At 40.1% G+C, this 23,966-nt stretch overlaps 1 protein-coding gene across 9 annotated transcripts in view; it reads right to left on the reverse strand.

Moving 5' to 3' along the window:
• Nucleotides 1–6,641: 6,641 nt before the first annotated feature.
• Nucleotides 6,642–23,966, reverse strand: part of LOC133622388 (mitogen-activated protein kinase kinase kinase kinase 4-like) — a 71,349-nt gene continuing 54,024 nt past the window's right edge. For 4 of the 9 annotated variants that reach the window (XM_061985083.2, XM_061985082.2, XM_061985088.2 and 1 more), the window contains 9 exons: nucleotides 23,317–23,604; nucleotides 19,506–19,623; nucleotides 19,268–19,438; nucleotides 19,057–19,200; nucleotides 18,830–18,964; nucleotides 13,897–13,997; nucleotides 13,660–13,809; nucleotides 11,934–12,093; nucleotides 6,642–8,429 (listed from right to left, as the gene is read on the reverse strand). In XM_061985083.2, the coding sequence (XP_061841067.1) occupies nucleotides 8,131–8,429; nucleotides 11,934–12,093; nucleotides 13,660–13,809; nucleotides 13,897–13,997; nucleotides 18,830–18,964; nucleotides 19,057–19,200; nucleotides 19,268–19,438; nucleotides 19,506–19,623; nucleotides 23,317–23,604 (1,566 nt within the window). In that variant the 3' untranslated portion in view covers nucleotides 6,642–8,130. The remainder of the gene's footprint in view (nucleotides 8,430–11,933; nucleotides 12,094–13,659; nucleotides 13,810–13,896; nucleotides 13,998–18,829; nucleotides 18,965–19,056; nucleotides 19,201–19,267; nucleotides 19,439–19,505; nucleotides 19,624–23,316; nucleotides 23,605–23,966) is intronic. The other 5 variants (XM_061985090.2, XM_061985085.2, XM_061985091.2 and 2 more) reach the window with 2 other exon arrangements.

The following is a 23,966-nucleotide window of genomic DNA, read 5'->3' on the forward strand; positions in this document are numbered from 1 at the left end:
CCCTGGGAGGTGAGGGGAGCAGTGGGCAGCAGCGGTGGCTGCGCCCGGGAATCATTTTGGTGATTTAACCCCCAATTCCAACCCTTGATGCTGAGTGCCAAGCAGGGAGGTAATGGGTCCCATTTTTATAGTCTTTGGTATGACTCGGCCGGGATTTGAACTCCCAACCTACCGATCTCAGGACGGACACTCTAACCACTAGGCCACTGAGTAGGTTATACTGCCTTTAATGATGTATACCGCCCTCTGCTGTTTTGGATTAGGTAACACAAACCATAACAGACTTGTTACCTGCTCTTTAACTAATACAGGCTTCCCTGCTTAGGCTGTTGCCCCCGCAACCCGACCTCGGATAAGCGGAAGAAGATGGATGGATGGATGGATGGATTAATCCAAGTAAACAATTAAAAAACTAAACTATTATGTAACACTGTCTTTTAAATAGTACATTACTTACAGACCTTTTTAAAAACAAATCGTACTCTTTAGTAGCCACAGGAAGTGCATTAAACTACTTTTATTCTACTTTGGTTTAATGCTGCCTTTAAGGATGTATACCGCCCTCTGCTGTTTCGGATTAGGTAACACAAACCATAACAGACTTGTTACTTGCTATTTAACTAATACATTAATCCAAGTAAACTAAAGTATTATGTAACACTGTGTCTTTTAAATAGTACATTACATACAGACCTTTAAAAAAAATCGTACTATTACGGAGCCTACAGGAAGTGCATTAAACTACTTTTATTCTACTTTGGTTTAATACTGCCTTTAAGAATGTATACCGCCCTCTGCTGTTTCGGATTAGGTAACACAACCCATAACAGACTCTAGTTACCTGCTATTTAACTAATACAATAACACAAGTAAACAATTAAAAACTAAACTATTATGTAACACTGTCTTTTAAATAGTACATTACTTCAGACTTTTTTTAAATTTTTTAATCTTACTCTTTAGTAGCCACAGGAAGTGCATTAAACTACTTTTATTCTACTTTGGTTTAATACTGTCCATAAGGATGTATACCGCCCTCTGCTGTTTCGGATTAGGTAACACAAACCATAACATACTCTTTTAAGGCCTACTGAAATGCGATTTTCTTATTTAAACGGGGATAGCAGGTCCATTCTATCCCCGTTTAAATAAGAAAATCGCATTTCAGTAGATCTTGAACTAATACATTAATGAAAGTAATCAATTTAAAAACTAATGTATTATGTAACACTGTGTCTTTTGAATAGTACATTACTTACAGCAGGGCCGGCCCGTTGCATAGGCCGTATAGGCAAATGCTAAGGGCGCCGTCCATCAGGGGGCGCCACACCAGTGCCACAAATGTTGGAGAAAAAAAAAAAAAAGAAAAAAAAAAAAGTTGGCACTATTATTTCTAAATACAAAAAATAATCCCACGTTAATTAAAATGCAAAGTAAAGCCTATTTAATAGAAATATTATTTGTTACAACATTACGCCCCTCCCCCCGCACGGTGCGCCCCCTCCCTTCCCGTATCATGACTCTTTTTGGACGTCACCACATCAAAAAATCAACACAAGATGTCAAAACGGCCAAAACTGTCAGGTGCCCAGGGAAGAAAAAAGAGAAAAGAAGAGGAGGAGAAACGAGAAAAAGACAGAGGTAGCAGGTAGGTAACGTTAGCCTACATGAAATTATTTGTCTGTTACAGAATGTGATAGTAACCTGGCTTTTTAGCATTAAGCTAATGTTACATGAGTCGGCAATTGCTAATCAATAAATAGCTAGTTCTGTTTTAACGTCGGGTTAATATTGTGGAGGGGGCTAAATTGTTATGGAAAATAATAATGTAACGTTAGGTAATTACAGTACTCCTACCTTACATTCCTCAGGGACATTTATTTCTTTCTTTAGTTTATTTCTAACATGAATACACTTACATCATAATACATCACACAATTTCATATCATTTCATTTTACATCATGCCCGAAAAGGAGTAGGAAGAAGCAAAGCTTATTTAATCCTACCCCTTTCCCACTTCAAAGCGTTTACAAATATATAGAATCATTTACTGACCTTTTTATATAATAAAATAACATCTATGAATTAGTATACAACAGTTTTGTAATATGTAATTAATTAATTAATTCAGTCATTATTAACATACTGAGATGAAGAATATCTTATTTTCAATAAGGTTGAAAGTATTTCTCATAATTCTTCTTCTTTGTACTCTGTAAGCACTATTATTTTGAACAACCTCTTAAACTGGATCATATCAGTACAATTTTTTAACTTTTTTACTTAATCCATTCCATAATTTAATTCCACATACTGATATGCTAAAAGTTCTAAGTGTTGTACGTGCATGTAAATGTTTGTATTAGATCTTTTAAGCAGGTGTTTTTTGTTTACATTGTTATTGCCTTCTGGTTAGCTAATGTTTGCCCTGCAGGTAATCGTCACTTTTCCACCCCTTTATATATTAGGTATAGTTGTAAGTAAAAAAAAAAGGTCAAAGACAAAGCTATTCGGGTTCTTGTGAGTATATACACTTCACTGCCGATGTGGGGGGGCGCCACCTAAAATCTTGCCTAGGGCGCCAGATTGGTTAGGGCCGGGCCTGACTTACAGACCTTTTTGAAAAAAAAAATCGTACTCTTACGGAGCCAACTGAAAGTGCATTAAACTACTTTTATTCTACTTTGGTTTAATACTGCCTTTAAGCATGTATACCGCTCTCTGCTGTTTCGAATTAGGTAACACAAACCATAACAGACTCCTGTTACCTGCTATTTAACTAATACAGTAATACAAGTAAACAAAAACAAAACTATCATGTAACACTGTCTTTGAAATAGTACATTACTTACATACTTTTTTTAAATTTTTATTATTATTATTATACTCTTTAGTAGCCACAGGAAGTGCATTAAGGGCTTGCCGAGAGCAACAGCGCCCTCGTGTGTGATATGAAGTTATGACAGTTGCCAATAGCTAGAAGAAGAGGGGGACGAGCAGAAGTTTTGATGTCAAATTGTTCATTGCATAACTTTTCCTACGCTCACTTAAGAGGAAGATACATTTGAGAAATTTGCAGACATTTTTTTTTTGTTTCTTGACCTTGTTGCTTCTTGCATTATTTTTTGGTCTTGTTACAATTCAACAGTGCAACAGGAAAATACTTACTACTTGTAATTTTACTCTGGTTTTAAGAATTCCATCAGGGCTTGTGTACTTTCACAAAGCATGATGAATGGTGGGCGATACGGATAGTCGACACCGGACTGAGGTCATCATTGAATAATTTTGCCACTAGTGCAAAATGACAAAAACACAAATATAAATTAGTTTAAAAGGTCATAACAAAGTTTATGATAGGTGAAACGTGTCATCTGTTTGTGAAATTGTAATAAAGACACAGGTAATCATTTTATGCATGTAGAACCAGATTGGTAGTGATGTGCAATACCAATTATTTTTTTTACCCGATCCGATACCAAGTAACATTCTGGCTTGTATCGGCGACACAGATATACCAAACGTGTCTGCTAAAATTTAAGTTGTTTACTTTCAAATAACATATCTAAAAACAGTAAAACTGAGCAAAACTCTTTATTGTCGGCCATAAACACATCACCAAAACATTAGTAAAAAAAATGATATCTAGCAAAAGTGGTCATTTTCTGCAGTACAAACCAGACCAAAAGCAACTTTGTTATATCAACAGCAGCCACTGCTCTTTCTCACGTGCGCCAACACTTGCACATATGGCACTTAGCCAGTGATGCGTTTACAGCCACACAAAAAGTCGAACAACTCCAACACCACACATAAAGTGTAATTCCAGGTCGTTACACTATGATTTACCAATCAGATGTGTGCTTATTCTAGTGTCATTTATTAGGAATCTTAATTTATAAATATTAATCATTAAATGCTGTTAGTTTTTTAAATAAATACTAATAAAAATATATTTTTTACAAACAGGAAGTTGCAGGAATGTACACATGATCCCCTGCTTACATCTCATTGTGCAACATGTGAATGTTTTAATGGGAACTAAATGCAATGTCTGAAAGGGTACAAATGATTTCCAAAGCAGGACCTCCACCCAGACAAACAATACAAGTACACAGTTCATTAAAAACAATATTTGTTGCTATTGTCATTGTAAGTGGGCCTAAACACTTATATTAGAAATGGAAATGACTGCTGTCATTTGATTATAATAATAAAATAATGTTGTCTGTCTATCTGTGTTGGCCCTGTGATGAGGTGGGGACTTGTCCAGGGTGTACGCTGTCTTCCGCCCGAATGCAGCTGAGATAGGCTCCAGCGACCCCGAAAGGGACAAGCGGTAGAAAATGGATGGATGGATGGAGATTGAACTTGTTATTTAGTCAGGTTTGGGACAGGTGTGCTGCTGGTGTAGCCACAGTGTGCACGTCTAAAGTTGCTCACATGGGCTCCACCCAATGCTCAGGGAGTTTTTGCGTTTGCTCACACACATGAACAATTAAAGTTAAAGTTAAAGTAAAAGTACCAATGATTGTCACACACACACTAGGTGTGGCGAGATTATTCTCTGCATTTGACCCATCACCCTTGATCACCCCCTGGGAGGTGAGGGGAGCAGTGGGCAGCAGTGGTGGCCGCGCCCGGGAATCATTTTGGTGATTTAACCCCCAATTCCAACCCTTGATGCTGAGTGCCAAGCAGGGAGGTAATGGGTCCCATTTTTTTATAGTCTTTGATATGACTCGGCCGGGGTTTGAACTCACAACCTACCGATCTCAGGGCGGACACTCTAACCACTAGGCCACTGAGTAGGTTAGAGGGAACATTGATTGACAGAGTGTGTGTACCTTCAGCGGTGAATGATGAGCAGAGGCAGAGTTAATCCTGAAGTGGTGGTGGTGGAGGTAAAGTGTCATTGGAGTCTCTATCTCTCTTTACTAGCTTCGTCGAAGCATGTTGCTTATGTAGCTTGTTTCAGCAGATTTGAATTGCTGTTTTGGGCAGTAGATGGGATCTTTGATCCAAAGCACAATTTACATTTAACTAAAATGTTCTTTTCTTTGTGCTCGACAAAAGAAAAGTAGTGAAAATATCTCCATGTTAGCAAACTCGACTTCTGGCTCGCCATGATCAGACACGCACGCCCCCCCCACACTCACACTCACCCACACAGAGCGCATGTCTCTCTCTCTTCTCCGGCTTGTGACACAAGAAGAAAAAGAAGATGACACAGCAGCGCTCCGATAAAACACACTTTATACTACATAAAAAGTAACGTAAAATAACGCAGTAACGCATCATGTAGAAACGGTAACTGAGTTACTGAATATAAAAAATAACGCGTTAGATTACTAGTTACCGCCGAAACTAACGGCGTTGTAACGCGTTAGTCCCAACACTGTTTATCAGAGTGCGGCACTTGGTGGAATAAGTTTAGACACCCCTGATCTAAAATATTAGAAGCTTTCAAAATAAAATTGAAATATAGTTAAAATCTAAACAAAGTTCAGCTAGTTAGTAAATAAAATAATCCTAATTTAGTAATTAATTAGAAAAATTACAACATTATATATTAATGTTTAACTGAACATTAATAATTTTGTACAGGCAGAATTTTTGACACACTTGTTTATGCAGTTACACAATCGTATTATTTTTATTCTATTCTTACATTGGAGGAAAAAAACAGTAAAAATGTAAGAAAAAGGTGAAAAAAAAATCAATATGTAATGCGAAAAACTTAATCACCAATAATACAAAGCTGACTGTTTTCAGCAATATGGCTTTTGGATACTTTACCTTTTCAGTATGCAGGCCTTGGTGGAAAAAGTTTTGACACCCCTTAACTAAAGTATTGATATTTTGATTTGAGAATCAATATTAGAGCATAAATATCTGGTATCGTCGATATTGATATTTCAGTATCAATCCGCACATCTCTACAGATTAGTACAGGTCTAGGTTAAAAACCACTGTACCTAGACCTCCCAAAAATCTGGACTAGATTATCCCCCAGACCTTGATGATTCATAAAAACACTGATTTGTAAAACCTTTTTTGTCTTTGTGAAAATGTGACAAGACACATTTAACTCCCATTTCTTTCAGATTATATTCCACATAAAAAAACACCATATTTGAAGTTCTCAAATCTGGACTGGAATATTCTACAGACCCTGAAGATTTATATTTACACAATTTGTGACTTGTGAAACATTAGATCGTTGTTAAAATACAATAAATACTTTTTTCAGGCATGTAGATTAGATTAGTAAAAAGTGCACTGATCCAAACGGTGCTTTTATTACTGTAGGATAATAATCTAGACCTGTACTAATCTTGCGTCTACATACCCCAAAAGGGTTGATCATTAATGCAGTTTCACAAATACTTTAACGGGTTCACAAATCCTAAACGTTAGGACTCTTTAAACATTTACTCTTTTTTGCTGGGTTTGGGGATATTTTGTACTAGTGATAATGTTTTAGCAAAAAGTATCAGTCTGATATCAACTCTCAGTATCACCCACCATTTGAATTAGAAGAGACTCTTTTATAACCAAATATTACCATTACACATTTAAACACAGATAATTTATTTAAGATAACTTTGGCCTTATGCGGCACAGAATAACACCGAATTGTAAATTATTTCAGATTTTATTCCATGGAAAAAAAAAAGACCTTCAGGAAAATACAGTAATTCCTAACGTACACAGAGAGGACATACATTAGAGGTCAGAAAAGAAACACCCAGGTGGTAGTAAAACAAAACACACTGAGCATAATGCTGCAGAATCAGTGAAGTCTGGATTTGTGTCAGTAATATCACATGTGAGCAAATGTCCGTTTATTCCTGTACACGGCTGTCTAAATGAACGTACAAAAAGGGAATACAAAATACAAAAAACAGGAAAACTGCCCTCAAATGATCCATAAATATTCATATTGATGCACATTGGTTTGACAAAACAATGACTTCTGTAAACATTTTCAACTTAACGTGTGCATTACTATTTAAAAACCACAGCAGTCGCTTACTTAGACGGGAAACGTGGTCGAGACTAAAAACTAAGTCCGGGTTAAAAATATGCCACTTGTTTTGTCATCATCTGGAGTGGTTTTGGAACACTGCTGCACTTTTAGCCTTATTTCTCTTTCTCTCTGTAAGGTCAGTGAAGGCACCGCCCGTGCTGACGAGCAGGGGAAGTTGGGGGAACAAAGGATGTTGTCCACTGCCGCATGCGACTACCGTGGCAACTGGGCGATGGACGACAGCGGCATTGTCAATTTTGACAGGGAATATTAAAAAGGAAACAGACTGAGGCGCAACATCGTCAATATAAGGTCCATTGTTGTATCCGATAGATGGCTGACTAAAGCCTTCCTTCAACTTTTAGGCTTCGTAAAACCTTTTATTAATAAGGCAACCTGAACTTAGACGCTACAGACTGTCCTGTCAGGTCTCATGCACTCAAGTTCCTTTGTGGTTACCTGCTGACTCTGCAAATCTAATTCACAGTTTACCCTACATTGTGAAGGAGGCCCCAGGAAAAGAGTGAAAACGAGACAAATCGGGGTCCGTTTAGGGTGGATGACAAATAGCGACTCCTATTCACGTGCAGCCGTCACATAGAAAATGTACAGTGTATGAGAAGGTTGTGGACCATGCTTGGAAGGTGGTGGAGCTGATAATCTTACCCTGTCATGATCACCGTGGTCCACCGGAACACCTCAAACAAGGCAAACAAGTGTTTTTCTAAAACAAAACAAATAAAAAAAACGCAAGAAGCCAAACGGCGAGTGGCGTGTGCGTGGTTCGTCCTCAGCTGTGCACATGCGGACCTTGCGCACGCACGAGATGCAAGGCTGCGTGAGGTCACCAAACATGATCACATCCCAGTAAGGTCAAGGGGAGGAGGCAGGCTTGGCTCATATATAGTTTACTATAAAACGCTCGTGCACGCACGCACACACACACACACACACACACACACACACACACACACACACACACACCCATACATACACACACATACACAGAACGCAGCACCCCGCCCACCGCTGGCTATTTATTACGACGGATGTTGGTCCGAACACGAGAGAGCAAGCATCATCATTGTCACAGGAACTACCAGCTCATGAGGGAGGTGCGTCCCAGGGTCATGAAGTACACCTGACTAGCACCGCCAGCTCGCACCGAGGCGAAGAACACCTGCAGGACAGAGACAGGACAACTCAGACTCTCCTGTTCAAAGTTACGTCCCACGGGAGAGGAGGCGGGGCGCACCTTGTCGTTCCGCTCGCACAGGAACTTGAGTCTCTGGGCTCTCTTGTGCATAAAGACACCATCCAGGTGGCCGGTCTCCACTGAGCGGATCTCGATGGCCTTTTCGCCCCAGCCCATGATCTGGTTGGACCTAATGTAGGCTGCAGACAGGAGACACGTTATTGGGGCTGCGGACACGACAACTGGAGACAGGATTCATGGCTCTTTGAAGGGAGCTCTTCCTTTGACCATGTGCAGCCTTAAGATGAACTGAACACACTTACTCTTAGGACCCAATAGGGATCTTCTCACTAAAGTGTCATAAGTCTGCAACATTTTTACTTTGAACATTTTTTAACAACTTCAAATCTATCCATTAATATAGTTTGTAGAGATGTCCCATAATATCGGCCTGTAATATCGGAAATTATCGGTATCTGTTCCAACCTCCCAATTTTCCCGGTAGACTCCCGAATTTCAGTGCCCTTCCCGAAAATCTCCCGGTGCAACCATTCTCCCGAATTTCTCCCGATACAACATTCTCTCAATACAACATTATTGATGGCCTTCAGCGTCCTCTACAACCTGTCGTCACGTCCGCTTTTCCGCCATACAAACAGCGTGCCGGCCCAGCCACATAATATATGCGGCTTTTACACACACATAAGTGAATGCAAGGCATACGTGATCAACAGCCATACTGGTCACACTGAGGGTGGCCGTATAAACAACTTTAACACTGTTACAAATACGCGCCACACTGTGAACCCACACCAAACAAGAAGGACAAACACATTTCGGGAGAACATCCGCACCGTAACACAACAGAACAAATACCCAGAACCCCTTGCAGCACTAACTCTTCCGGGACGCTACAATATACACCCCCCCGCTACCACCTAAGTCGCAGTTTTTTTCATAGTTTGGCCGGGCTCCGGTGCAACTCATATGTTTTTTTCCTTCTTTATTATGCATTTTCGGCAGGTGCGACTTATACTCCGGTGCGACTTATACTCCGAAAAATACGGTACATATTCTGTACAATTGACCACTAAATGGTAACACCCGAATAGGTTTTTCAACTTGTTTAAGTCGGGGTCCACGTTAATCAATTCATGGTAAAGTTACATTGTTTAATGCATCCAGCGGGGCATCACAACAAAATTAGGCATAATAATGTATTCATTCCACGACTATATATATCGGTGTCGGTTGATATCGGAATCGGTAATTAAGGGTTGGACAAAATCGGAATATCGGCAAAAACCATTATTACAAACCAATACAAAACCTCTAATAGTTTGTATTGTTTGTTTTATGGCCTCTTTGTCAAAAATATATATATTTTTTTAATGGAAAAATGCAAACTATTAGGGGTGCTCAAAAAAAATCGATTAATCTCTAAATCGCAATTTTAATTGCAACCACTGGTCCAATCAAAACTTAAGTTTTTTGTGTGGGTGATGTAGAAACAACAACTTCAACTATCACCTTTTTATTACTCAAACGGCACAACAGTTGACCTCCCACGTGGGCCAGACCTATTTCTTCTGGGTAATGCATTATATAAACATATAGCAACACAGCGACGTCCTGACTTACCGGTACATGTATTTAGTCAACCTTTATTTATCCAGGTTAAGTCTAAGGAAATATCCTCATGTGCAATGCGGATCTAGCAAAGCGGCAGCATTTACAGTACATCACGTTAGAGGAGTTGAAGCGTGGCGATTATCTGTCATCGTCTCTAATTTACACACAAAAACTACTGAAAACGGATCACTGTCAAATGCTCTTAAAGTGCGAAGGTAAATATGTTGGAACATAAACGAATGTTTAAGATGGACAAACACTTTCAAGCGTAAAACATACACGGAGAATGTCTGCAACTTGTGAACAAGAGAATGAGAGGCGAAACATCTATTAAGACAAACTAAACAGTCCAATCGATTGAATGCCTTAAGAATACAATGACCTGGATGAATGAGAACATCCGTAGCGCAATATAGGGAAGACTTTGGTGTTTTTTTCTGTAGTTGTATAATGAATTAAAATAGTACAGTATTTTGACAATGAGCTCAGAGTACGTGCTTTGACTGCCATTTAGTGTCTACTTTTAAATATGCGACGTAAAAAACAAGTAAAACATCAGTATTTTTTCCCCAATTTTTGTTGAAGTGCTGTGTTTTTTGAGTTTAAGGGTAGAAGGAACACTTAAAACATCGATAACAAACTCACAATTCACAAGTCAATTAAACAACTCTTGCTGCAACTTTGTGAAATAGCTGCCGCAAATTCAGGCTTTTTAGATCCCAACAATCCCAAAAAAACGCACTCCATCCAGCTGTATAATCACTCGCCATACAGCAATAGATGATATCTGTCTATTACCTGACCGCTTCTATGTTAGCTACCTCTCTTTGTTTATAATGTCTATTTTCTGCTGTATCTACTCTTTATTTTATGCTGTCCTTTTTTTTTTGCTGCAGCTGTTACATATACCCTAATATTGTACATGGTAATTGGATTTGTTATATATTGTATATATTACATACAAATATAATAATATATCAGTATATATTATATACCGGTACTGTATATATAATATGTAAATATTACATATATGTTATATTTTATATTGCTACTATGGTACATTTTTAGTCTACTTTATACCTGCATTATCCTTTCCATTAGGGATGTCCGATAATGGCTTTTTGCCGATTTACGATATTGTCCAACTCTTTAATTACCGATACCGATATCAACAGACACCGATATCAACCGATTAATACAGTCGTGGAATTAACACATTATTATGCCTAATTTGGACAACATGGGTATGGTGAAGATAAGGTACTAATAATAGAATATGATATATAAATTAAAAACAGTTTCTTGAATAAAAAAGAAAGTAAAACAATATAAAAACAGTTACATAGAAACTAGTAATGAATGAAAATTAGTAAAATGAACTGTTAAAGGTTAGTACTATTAGTGGACCAGCAGCACGCACAATCATGTGTGCTTACGGACTGTATCCCTTGCAGACTGTATTGATATATATTGATATATAATGTAGGAACCAGAATATTAATAACAGAAAGAAACAACCCTTTTGTGTGAATGAGTGTAAATGGGGGAGGGAGGTTTTTTGGGTTGGTGCACTAATTGTAAGTGTATCTTGTGTTTTTTTATGTTGATTTAATTAAAAAAAACAAAACAAAAAAAAAACGATAATAATTAAAAAACGATACCGATAATTTCCAATATTACATTTTAACGCATTTATTGGCCGATATCATCGGACATCTCTACTTTCCATCCTTACACTTTCCATCCTTTGTAACTGAGCTACTTGTCTAAGTCCAAGTCTAAGTTTAAAAAGCCCTGGAAATCCTGGACGGAATGAATAATCCCCTTCCTTAAATTAACTGCGAGCGCACGTACAGTTGCTTTCACATAAACGCTAACTCGGTGATGTCAATATTCTTCACGAGAGGGCAGCGTGAGCAATTTGTACATTAAAAACAACTCTCAAACGTAAGACTCAACTCCTAACCGGTTCTCACCAGTCACGCCAAAAGAGCCGTTGAAGAGACTCGAATCGTTTATGAACGTCACATCTATACGGAGTAAGTACCTCACAGAACAATGGAGCCACTTACCCACTGAAGTCGGCATTTCCCCCCACTGCAGCACCACGTCCTTGGTGATGCGCCCGTAGGTGTTGACGTAGACGCCCTCGTCCTCGTAGCACACAAGCAGCTCGATTCCGTCGGTGTTGGGCAGGATGATGATGGCGTGGCACTGAATGCTGGTCTGGATCTGAAGGCCAACGAGGGACCGTTTAAGGGGAACATCATCACCAGACCTATGTAAGCGTCAATATATACCTTGATGTTGCAGAAAAAAGACCATACGTTTTTTTAACCGATTTCCGAACTCTAAATGGGTGAATTTTGGCAAATTAAACGCCTTTCTATTATTCGCTCTCGGAGCGATGACGTCACAACGTGACGTCACATCGGGAAGCAATCCGCCATTTTCTCACTTTCATCGGTGTGTTGTCAGAATGTGTAACAACACGAACAGGGACGGATTAAAGTTGCACCAGTGGCCCAAAGATGCGAAAGTGGCAAGAAATTGGACGAAATTTGTTCAAAATACGAGGCTGTGAGGTCGTTTGTTCCGCACACTTTACCGACGAAAGCTATGCTACGACAGAGATGGCAAGAATGTGTGGATATCCTGCGACACTCAAAGCAGATGCATTTCCAACGATAAAGTCAAAGAAATCTGCCGCCAGACCCCGATTGAATCTGCGGAGTGTGTGAGCTATTCAGGGACAAAGGACCTCGGTAGCACGGCAAGCAATGGCGGCAGTTTGTTCCCGCAGATGAGCGAGCTAAACCCCCTGGATGTCTTGGCTCACACCGCTTCTACCGTCCCTTATGCTACCGAAGATGATCAAGAGAAGAATATCGACCCTAGCTTCCCTGGCCTGCTGACATCAACTCCAAAACTGGACAGATCAGCTTTCAGGAAAAGAGAGCGGATGAGGGTATGTCTACAGAATATATTAATTGATGAAAACTGTATTAATTACTCGCGGTTTTACGTACATTATTATACATAAACTGTGTTTACCAATAATTTAGCTTAAAAACAATTTTTTTCAATCATTCGAGTCTTGTGTAATGCAGTATTTTGTGTCTATTAAGGTATGGTTAACCTGAGTGCTGAAATCGTGGAAAAATATATGTTCTTAGCGCGCCTGAAATGGGCTGTCTGCACTCTCAAAGTGCATGTTGTTGCCAAATGTATTTCATATGCTGTAAACCTAGTTCATAGTTGTTAGTTTCCTTTAATGCCAAACAAACACATACCAATCGTTGGTTAGAAGGCGATCGCCGAATTCGTCCTCGCTTTCTCCCGTGTCGCTGGCTGTCGTGTCGTTTTCGTCGGTTTCGCTTGCATACGGTTCAAACCGATATGGCTCAATAGCTTCAGTTTCTTCTTCAATTTCGTTATCGCTACCTGCCTCCACACTACAACCATCCGTTTCAATACATGCGTAATCTGTTGAATCGCTTAAGCCGCTGAAATCCGAGTCTGAATCCGAGCTAATGTCGCTATAGCTTGCTGTTCTTTCCGCCATGTTTTTTTGTGTTGGCATCACTATGTGACGTCACAGGAAAATGGACGGGTGGTTAAAATCAGGCACTTTGAAGCTTTTTTTTAGGGATATTGCGTGATGGGTCAAATTTTGAAAAAAACTTAAGCCACTGGGAACTGATTTTTAATGGTTTTAACCCTTCTGAAATTGTGATAATGTTCCCCTTTTAGGGAGGGCAAGGCAAACAAGGTAAGGGTAAGGGTGAGGGCGCTTACGTGAGTGGGTAGGTAGATGTCGTAAACGGCGCCTGAGTCCACATCCACAGCATGGAAGCCTGAGCAGGAGCCATAGATGACCTTTAACCTCTGACCCTCCTCCACTGTCAGGTCCACCAGCAGAGGCTTGTGCACCAGGTCGCCAAATGACTTAAAACGAGCGAGGATGAAGTCGTTAGCAGACACGAGACAAAGACGAGAGGGACACAAATATCTGACTGGAGTGGCCTTGCTCACCTTGAAGGCCATGAACTTGTGGTACGGTTTGGGGGCCCAAGCGTAAACCTCCACCGAGTTCTTCAAAGCCAGCACTAAGAATTTAATCCTCTCGTATTTTACTGGAACACAAAACCACACAATCACAAGGAGACGATTCTTCGCAGACAGTATCAGTGCTGCACGATTACAGCCAAAATAATCAACACAATTATTATTTTTATCAATATTGAAATATTGATAAAAATAATGATATTATATTATATAATATACAATATGTTAGTTTAAACAAAGTTTCCCACAGCTACGCAATTTACTTGCGGTACTGGGGTTCCGTAGTTGGGGGGACGTGAACGTGATTGTGTAATTTATAATTAAACCAAATACACCTTACCCATATATTTAAATACATGTCTGTGTGTTTTTGTTTATTGCTGGTGTCAACATTTCATCTTTTTCTCAGTACATGATGACCTTAGCTCTAAGGGTGCAATGATTTGTGAAAATTGTCAACAATTAAATCAATTAAATTAATTTGTCGACAATAGTCGGCAACGTCATCGCTTGAGTTTTTCCAGACGAATCTGAGTCAACAACAACAACGTAGGTGAGAAATATTTTAAGTGTTGGAGCCTAATCTTGTTGAAGACAAAAATACCTTGCTCATTTTGCAAAGCGGACCTTGTTTTTTTATGGAGGTACATCGCGATATGGGAGAATTTAAAGCGGCGGCATGATGTCGGACAACTGTAAAACACAATCTCAACTTGGTAAGATAGTTAGCATGCTAGCTAGCTAACAAGTGTGAGATGAATTTGTGTGAAAAATAAATTGACCTATCCTTTTAGCCAAAGTACGCCAGCTCAAGCAAGTCAAGTACTTTTTGTACTTTGGAACTTAAGGTGTGAAGCAGCTTCAATTTGCAGTGCAAAGAAGAAAAGCACGAAAAATTATGTCAATCACACACACCAACATTAGACACCGATATCATAAAATTATCAAATGTATTATACAGCTAAAATGTTCAGAATTAATAGTCTTTTAGATCGCTGAAAATGCCAGGAGTTCATCATTAAACAGTAAGGTACCTGTGTTTAAACACATAGTCATTACAAAACGCTTGTTTTTTTTTTGAGGAAGTGAGATTGCTTTGGTGTTTGTTTTTCTTGTTGCTATTTTGACTGTCCTTTGTTTTCATTTAAAAAAAAATACTTTTGTCAGCGCTGAGCCTGTCCTTGCTTTTAAAGTAGTGCTTCTCAAATATTTCCTTGTATGCCCCTTCTAGGGAGAAGAAAATGTGACTATAAATTAGGGATGTCCGATAATATCGGACTACCGATATTATCGGCCGATAAAGGCTATAAAATGTAATATCGGAAATTATCAGTATCGGTTTCAAAATTATCAGTATCGAAAAGTAAAATGTATGACTTTTTAAAACGCCGCTGTGTACACGGACGTAGGGAGAAGTACAGAGCGCCAATAAACCTTAAAGGCACTGCCTTTGCGTGCCGGCCCAATCACATAATATCTACGGCTTTTCACACACACAAGTGAATGCAAGGCATACTTGATCAACAGCCATACAGGTCACACTGAGGGTGGCCGTATAAAGAACTTTAACACTGTTACAAATATGTGCCACACTGTGAACCCACACCAAACAAGAATGACAAACACATTTCGGGAGAACATCCGCACCGTAACACAACATAAACACAACAGAACAAATACCCAGAACCCCTTGCAGCACTAACTCTTCCGGGACGCTACAATATACACCCCTCGCTACCCCCCACCTCAACCCCACCCCCCCAACCCCGCCCACCTAAACCTCCTCATGCTCTCTCAGGGAGAGCATGTCCCAAATTCCAAGCTGCTGTTTTGAGGCATGTTAAAAAAAATAATGCACTTTGTGACTTCAATAATAAATATGGCAGTGCCATGTTGGCATTTTTTTCCATAACTTGAGTTGATTTATTTTGGAAAACCTTGTTACATTGTTTATTACACCCAGCGGGCATCAAAACAAAATTAGGCATAATAATGTGTTAATTCCACAACTGTATATATTGGTATCGGTTGATATCGGAATCGGTAATTAAGAGTTGGACAATATCAGAATATCGGCAAAAAAGCCATTATCGGACATCTCTACTATAAATAATATAGTTTGTCTATAAAATTGTAATAAGTATATCTCTGCTTAACATTGTAAGCATATTAACATTAAAAGAAGCAACACAACGGTCTTTCCTCGTCTCCCACCGTGGTTACAGTGAAGGCAAGTGCTACATACGCTTCATCATATGTTCCCTGGCATCGCACACCCACAGATGGACATTTGAGGAGGACTGCTTTTAAATGGACAAACGTTTGCTAGTTATTTTAGTTTTTGTAACAGCCTAATGAGCAGCAGAGTTACAGTATAAATACATAAATATGAATTAATTAGTCATCTTTGTTTGTTAGCACATGCCAAAAATATCTTAAGCTGAATTTCAAAGCAGATTGCTAAATCAGAGCCATTGAATTAGTTCATGCTTATAATTATAATCCAATTAGCTGACTAATTGTTAAGATAATTGATGACTATTTGACTATCATAGTAGTTCTTAGCCCAAATTATCTCTATCCATTAGGCCCTCATGTCATTAATTGGACACGCCCGCTTGACCCAAACATACAATTGATCGTTTGTTGTGTGAAACATATACTTTAATTCCCGGTCTATAAGACGCTACTTTGTCCCCCAGACTTTGAACTCTACGCTTTATACAATAGAGCGCGTAATTTATGGATTTTTTTACAGGTTCTCAAATGAACCTCGTCACATCAGACCACGGTCACGATGGACTAGTTCACATTAAATCAAAACAACTATGCAGTCACTCATCTATGAGAAGACACGGCTTCCACGCGCAACGGAAAATCTACCACCACCAACAGGCTCCGAAAGTCCGGACGGCCGAACGCGAAAAAAGAAGGCGCAAGAACAGAGGCAACCGGCCTCCAGACAAAATTCTCGCCACGGGACGAAGCAACCCTGAGTCCTCAACTCCGACATGGAAGAATGCGGCCCCAGCGTGCAAGAGGAGGAGGACGACGACAATTGCGCTCACCGGTAGGTTGAGCGCGTCTTTTCTTAAATTTATGAATGTACACAAGTGTCTGTCTAAACATTTCATGTTTCAATGTGAACACCTGAGGCTAGTAGACGGGTGCGCTCAACAAATGCACAAAATAAAATGTGTCCTAAAATTAAGTGGGTGCGGCTTAAAAAACAGATGTGCTCTAAAGCCCAGAAGTTACGGTATATCAAATGACAAAATACAATTATACAGCGTTATGTAGTCCATCTAGTTTAAAGGAAATACAGTCGTCACATCCCACTTAGGGCTTAACTCTATTGCAAATGTTTAAACATATTTGACATTTTTTGCCTCACTTAAGCATAACAATTTCTAGATGAACTACAAATATCAATACTACACTAGTATTGTCAGTAGATGAGACCATGGCTCCTAAAGCAGTGGTTCTTAACCTGGGTTCGTTTGAACCCTAAGGGGTTCGGTGAGTCGGCCTCAGGGGTTCGGCGGAGGTCAAAACACACCCGACTCATCGTGTAAATACAAACTTCTCCTTATCGGCGTATTACGGATACGGCAACAGCTGACTGATTTGCAGGTGTGTAATTTGTTGTGAGTTTTTGCAATGTGTTGGTTTTGTTCTTTGAACAAGGTGATGTTCATGCACGGTTCATTTTATGCACCAGTAAAAAAAACTTGGTAACTTTTTAGTATGGGGAACATATTCACCATTAATTAGTTGCTTATTAACATGCAAATTAGTAACATATTGGCTCTTAACTAGTCATTATTAAGTATTTATTACCGGTAATGCCTTATTCGGCATGGCCTTATTATAACCCTAACCCTCTAACCCTGACCCTAACCAAATAACTCTAAATTAAGTCTTTATTACTTAGAATATGTTCACCTAGTGTCCAAATAACTCTAAATTAAGTCTTTATTACATAGAATATGCTCCCCTAGTGTCCAAATAACTCTAAATTAAGTCTTTGTTACTTAGAATATGTTCCCCATACTAAAGTGTTACCAAAAACATAACTTTGTCTTGAATTTGAAAGAAAAAAAAACATTTTATTTTTCACTAAAGAAGGGTTTGGTGAATGCGCATATGAAACTGGTGGGGTTCGGTAACTCCAACAAGGTTAAGAACCACTGATCTAAAGTCAGTACAGTATATGTCTTATATTCTATTATGTCGACTAAATGTTTAAAAAACAAGTGTAAAAGTGGCGGTGTGTGTTTTTTGATGTCTCGACGGCTTTAATAAGGTTAAAAAACATATTTTGATGGTCATAATAAGTTTTATATTCTAGCTATGAAAAAAATTATATTTCTAATTAACAATTCTTACTTTGCTGAAATTAATCTACCACGGTCATGCCTGGAACCAGTTAACAGCGATAAACGAGGAACAACTGTATTCCCACAAAAGATTCCTTTGATGCGTAATTGAATTTACGCATTCCTTTGATTCATACGGTAAAGGGGGTGCATGAAGTCCAACATTGGTTGAGTTGGCGTCCACACCATGTTTAATATCAGCAGTGCAGTCTTAAGCGCACGCCGAGTTAGACTTCACAAAAGTGAAACAGGCAAACCGGCTGCAACAGCCCGAGAAAGTTTGTTAATGCTGGCTGGTGTGATCATGGAGCTCGGTGCGCATACACAATGGCCTCTGGCATGGGCAGTAGCCGCTGTTGCTCTTCTGCCCCCGACTGTAAAAGTGCTTGATTTGATAGGCAGCGGAGCCTAGTTTTTAAACGATCACCATTTAATGGCGACAGCCAAAATCGTGACTAAAACTCAATTAATTGTGCAGCCTGAGTCAGTATCTCTCATCTTTGACGGCTTCGCCCACATACCAACTTTGTAGTGGACGCATCCCTCCAGGTCGCCCACATTAACCCAGCCCTGTTTCTTCTCCACCTCTGGGTCATTATGTAGAATCTTGTTACGAAGCCATGACAGATAATAAACTCGCAGCTTGTTCTTTTTGCCTAGGAAAAAAAACAAAGTCAGCCATCCATTGTGCCAATGCTTTGCCACGTTCATCAGTAAAGTGGTCCAGGAAGAGATGCGGTGCCTGTACCTGATATAGTAACCAGGACATTAAGACCCTCCAGGACGTCCATTTGCTGGATGCGCCGCCGGTTGATGAGGGGGTACACTTTCCCCTGACCGCTGCGATCCAGAAGCATCAGGCCACTCTCAGTCCCGACAAGTAGGTTGACACCTGTGGTTGCAAACGCGGCTTAGAGACTCTTGCCTAAAGGGAATGACATCACAGTACAAACACCTACCCCAAAGGGCAGCGCACAGGATCTCAGAGTTGAACCGCTTTTTATACTTCCGAATCTCTGGCGTGTCACTGGGCGGACGTGTGTTGACGGGGTTGACATTAACCACTGAGCCTTTGCGCGACGGGTCAGACCTCAGTGGGTCTGCGAGACGTAGGTCCTGCCCAAATCCAGCTGTGCGCAGACAGAAGAGTTTGAAGACTCACATTTGACACAGCAAACTACCCCACTTTTGACTCACCCATGTTGTTGAGTGAGCTGCCGCTGGATGGGGAGATCTGGAGAAGGCGAGGGTCGATGAAGGGAGTGAAGGAGGAAGATGATTTGTGTTTGGACATGGAATTACTCTCCGATTGGCTCTGTCCGACACAGGAACAACATGACAGACTCAGCACAGAGTTACCAGATTGAACGACTCAACAGTCCTCACTCTGTTATAGCTCAAAGTATAGTGCTACCTTTGTTTTCGTATAATTTGGTTTTCCACTGGAATTCTCTCAGTTATCTTACGGTTATTGTGCGGAACCCACTAGTTTGTTTGAATCAAGTGCCCAAACAAAGAATTCCATGTGTTGGTGACTCAGTCTGTGTGGAAATATAGTGATTCTTTTAGAGGTGGGTATTATAGCCAGAGTCAAGCTACGGATTATTCTAGTCATCTTTATTATGTGGTGCTTGCGGTTTATTTGTTCATAAAACGCACACAGAACAACGATGAACTATTGAATTAAAGAAGGTGAAAATGCTGTTAAATGTACATATACAGGTAAAAGCCAGTAAATTAGAATATTTTGAAAAACTTGATTTATTTCAGTAATTGCATTCAAAAGGTGTAACTTGTACATTATATTTATTCATTGCACACAGACTGATGCATTCAAATGTTTATTTCATTTAATTTTGATGATTTGAAGTGGCAACAAATGAAAATCCAAAATTCCGTGTGTCACAAAATTAGAATATTACTTAAGGCTAATACAAAAAAGGGATTTTTAGAAATGTTGGCCAACTGAAAAGTATGAAAATGAAAAATATGAGCATGTACAATACTCAATACTTGGTTGGAGCTCCTTTTGCCTCAATTACTGCGTTAATGCGGCGTGGCGTGGAGTCGATGAGTTTCTGGCACTGCTCAGGTGTTATGAGAGCCCAGGTTGCTCTGATAGTGGCCTTCAACTCTTCTGCGTTTTTGGGTCTGGCATTCTGCATCTTCCTTTTCACAATACCCCACAGATTTTCTATGGGGCTAAGGTCAGGGGAGTTGGCGGGCCAATTTAGAACAGAAATACCATGGTCCGTAAACCAGGCACGGGTAGATTTTGCGCTGTGTGCAGGCGCCAAGTCCTGTTGGAACTTGAAATCTCCATCTCCATAGAGCAGGTCAGCAGCAGGAAGCATGAAGTGCTCTAAAACTTGCTGGTAGACGGCTGCGTTGACCCTGGATCTCAGGAAACAGAGTGGACCGACACCAGCCGATGACATGGCACCCCAAACCATCACTGATGGTGGAAACTTTACACTAGACTTCAGGCAACATGGATCCTGTGCCTCTCCTGTCTTCCTCCAGACTCTGGGACCTCGATTTCCAAAGGAAATGCAAAATTTGCATGGTTGGGTGATGGTTTGGGGTGCCATGTCATCTGCTGGTGTCGGTCCACTCTGTTTCCTGAGATCCAGGGTCAACGCAGCCGTCTACCAGCAAGTTTTAGAGCACTTCATGCTTCCTGCTGCTGACCTGCTCTATGGAGATGGAGATTTCAAGTTCCAACAGGACTTGGCGCCTGCACACAGCGCAAAATCTACCCGTGCCTGGTTTACGGACCATGGTATTTCTGTTCTAAATTGGCCCGCCAACTCCCCTGACCTTAGCCCCATAGAAAATCTGTGGGGTATTGTGAAAAGGAAGATGCAGAATGCCAGACCCAAAAACGCAGAAGAGTTGAAGGCCACTATCAGAGCAACCTGGGCTCTCATAACACCTGAGCAGTGCCAGAAACTCATCGACTCCATGCCACGCCGCATTAACGCAGTAATTGAGGCAAAAGGAGCTCCAACCAAGTATTGAGTATTGTACATGCTCATATTTTTCATTTTCATACTTTTCAGTTGGCCAACATTTCTAAAAATCCCTTTTTTGTATTAGCCTTAAGTAATATTCTAATTTTGTGACACACGGAATTTTGGATTTTCATTTGTTGCCACTTCAAATCATCAAAATTAAATGAAATAAACATTTGAATGCATCAGTCTGTGTGCAATGAATAAATATAATGTACAAGTTACACCTTTTGAATGCAATTACTGAAATAAATCAAGTTTTTCAAAATATTCTAATTTACTGGCTTTTACCTGTATATGTGTCATACGTATAAAATAGGACTGCACAATTTAGGGATAAAAAACAAACAATTCTGCCAAAAATTGCAATATTGATTTGATTTGAGATTTTTAGACTTTATTAATTTAAATGCATAAAAAATTGCAAACATTATGAAAGAGGTCGCGTTACTTTTAGACTGTCAAACATGTTCGTCTTCTCAAGTTGCCACACATGAAAACAACTCGCAATAATCTTCTTTCAGACATATTTGGGTTTAATATTAGGCCGCTTGTCATAGCCTCATCGTCGTCCACACCTTTCAAACTAAGTTGATGTTGTACTGCTGTCACTGGAGAAGTTCCTTCAGCCATTTTAACCATTTTTGTTATTAGCACACTGACTGCATCAGCTGCAATGCACACAAACTTGCTGTTTCCTGTACCCACTTTTAATTGGCCAGCCGGCCATTGAGGCAAGGCTCAACAATTCTGATTCAAAGATGGAGAAAAAAAAAATACAGGTATTAGAGTAGCCAAAACCTGAATGTCGATTTGAAGTTGATTATATGTGCAGCCCTAAAATATTACATTATTGTTGTAAAACTATTATTCTCTATAAAAAAAATCATATTTTTGAGTGTCTGGAATAATTTCCTATGGGAAAAACTGATTTGGTTTTTGTACGATTTGGTCTTCGCACCTTTTGAAATAGATACTAAAACGAAAACAAAGGTAACGCTGTAATGAAAATTCTTTGTTAAACAAACAAGCATTATAGAAAATATCCAAGCACTTTGTTAGACACACAAGCATATTAAAACATGTAGCTGAAGTGAAGATGAGATTATTTTGGACAGTGGAAATGGAAAGGAAGAAGCCATGGTAGTAAATATTATTGGCTGCAGTAAAGTGTTGAAAGGCTGCTTGTGATCACGTGCAGGCAGAAGAGGATCCTAAATTTACCACCAAGATGCATTTGGTTCGAGGCAATAGTAAAAACTCACTATCACAGAAACACTTGTTAGTTCACTCCACGAAGTTCCAGGGAAGGTTTCCTCCCTGCTATGACAGTGTTCTACCACCAGGACAGAGCCATGTTAGAGGGAGATGTCAGCTTGGCCACGAGGCGGCAGAGGAGAGGAAGAGCGAAGCCAGGAGATGCAGAGATGCTCGACCCAACAACTAGGATGGTACTTTAGGTTTCATACAGGCTCGGAGGTGCTCTCTTTTTTACTCTGTCAGCCTTAACAAATACAGAACCTTGAAGTAAAATGTACCTAAAAGTAATCTCAACAGGAGGAAGAGTATTTGTGTGGCCAGTTGCATCATCACTTGTTGTCAAGAACAGTGGCGTCGCAAGCCTCACTTTCACACTAATGAGTCATAATGTTAGGACTGCTGCATTATAATTGGTCCTTTTTTTTACCCTTGTATGATAGTTAAAACATTTTACTTTAATATTGTCTGTACAGTCACACACATGGCGACAGACCCTGAAACAGAATAGTTCCAGCTAAATCAGAAGTCAATCAGTGCACTGGAATGGAATGTGTTTGACTATGAAACAGTCTCACCGCACTTTTAAGGTTATACTACTATGGACCCAGACAACTTAAAGAGAAGCATGCAACTGTGATTTGACCCAGATTGGCTGCCTGTACTGTCTATCCGAGCCTGGACAGCCTGCAGTCCATTCCTGTGTTGCTGGCCTCAGCAGAGTAAGGGCCACGTACCTCAATGGCAACAAGCTTGTCCAGGGGGTTCTGTGAGGACATGGCCAGACTGGCATGGCTAGGAGATGATGAGAAGGAGGAGGAAGAGGAGGAGGGGGAGGAAAGCATGGATGTGGAAGAGGATGGGGAGTGATGGCTCTGCTGGATAAGGTCTGGTAGGTGGTGAATGCGGCCAACAAAGCCATTTTTCTCTTGGAAGCTGTGGCTTGGGGTTTGGGGATGGCCGTGGGCGTTGCCGGCCAGGGAAGCGGAAGAGAGACTGATCAACCGCTTTATGTCAGCGGTGCTCTGCAAGCAAGAACAGGCACACTTTTGGGCTCAAGTAGCAGCGGAAGGAGCGATGAGCGAGCGTGCAGGCTTGTGTGTTTAGGATCCTCTTCTTCCAACAAACAACATATTCTCAGTGGGTCTATGATGATACACGTATGTATACTTCACACAAAAATGGAGGATAGCGATGAATTGGTGGATGAAAACGCTAAACAAAGTCTATGTTCTCCTGGTGGAAGTCACGGTTATATATGGCGTCAAACAGTGCCAAAACCTTAGCGCGTAAAAAACTCAGCGTGTGCAGACTTAATATGAGCACACAAAGTGTCTTTCACTTAATCCACGTGCGCAGCATTCCACCCTTTTTGGCACTTAGAAGC

This window comes from Nerophis lumbriciformis, linkage group LG23 (genome assembly GCF_033978685.3).
Source record: "Nerophis lumbriciformis linkage group LG23, RoL_Nlum_v2.1, whole genome shotgun sequence".
Taxonomy (NCBI): domain Eukaryota; kingdom Metazoa; phylum Chordata; class Actinopteri; order Syngnathiformes; family Syngnathidae; genus Nerophis; species Nerophis lumbriciformis.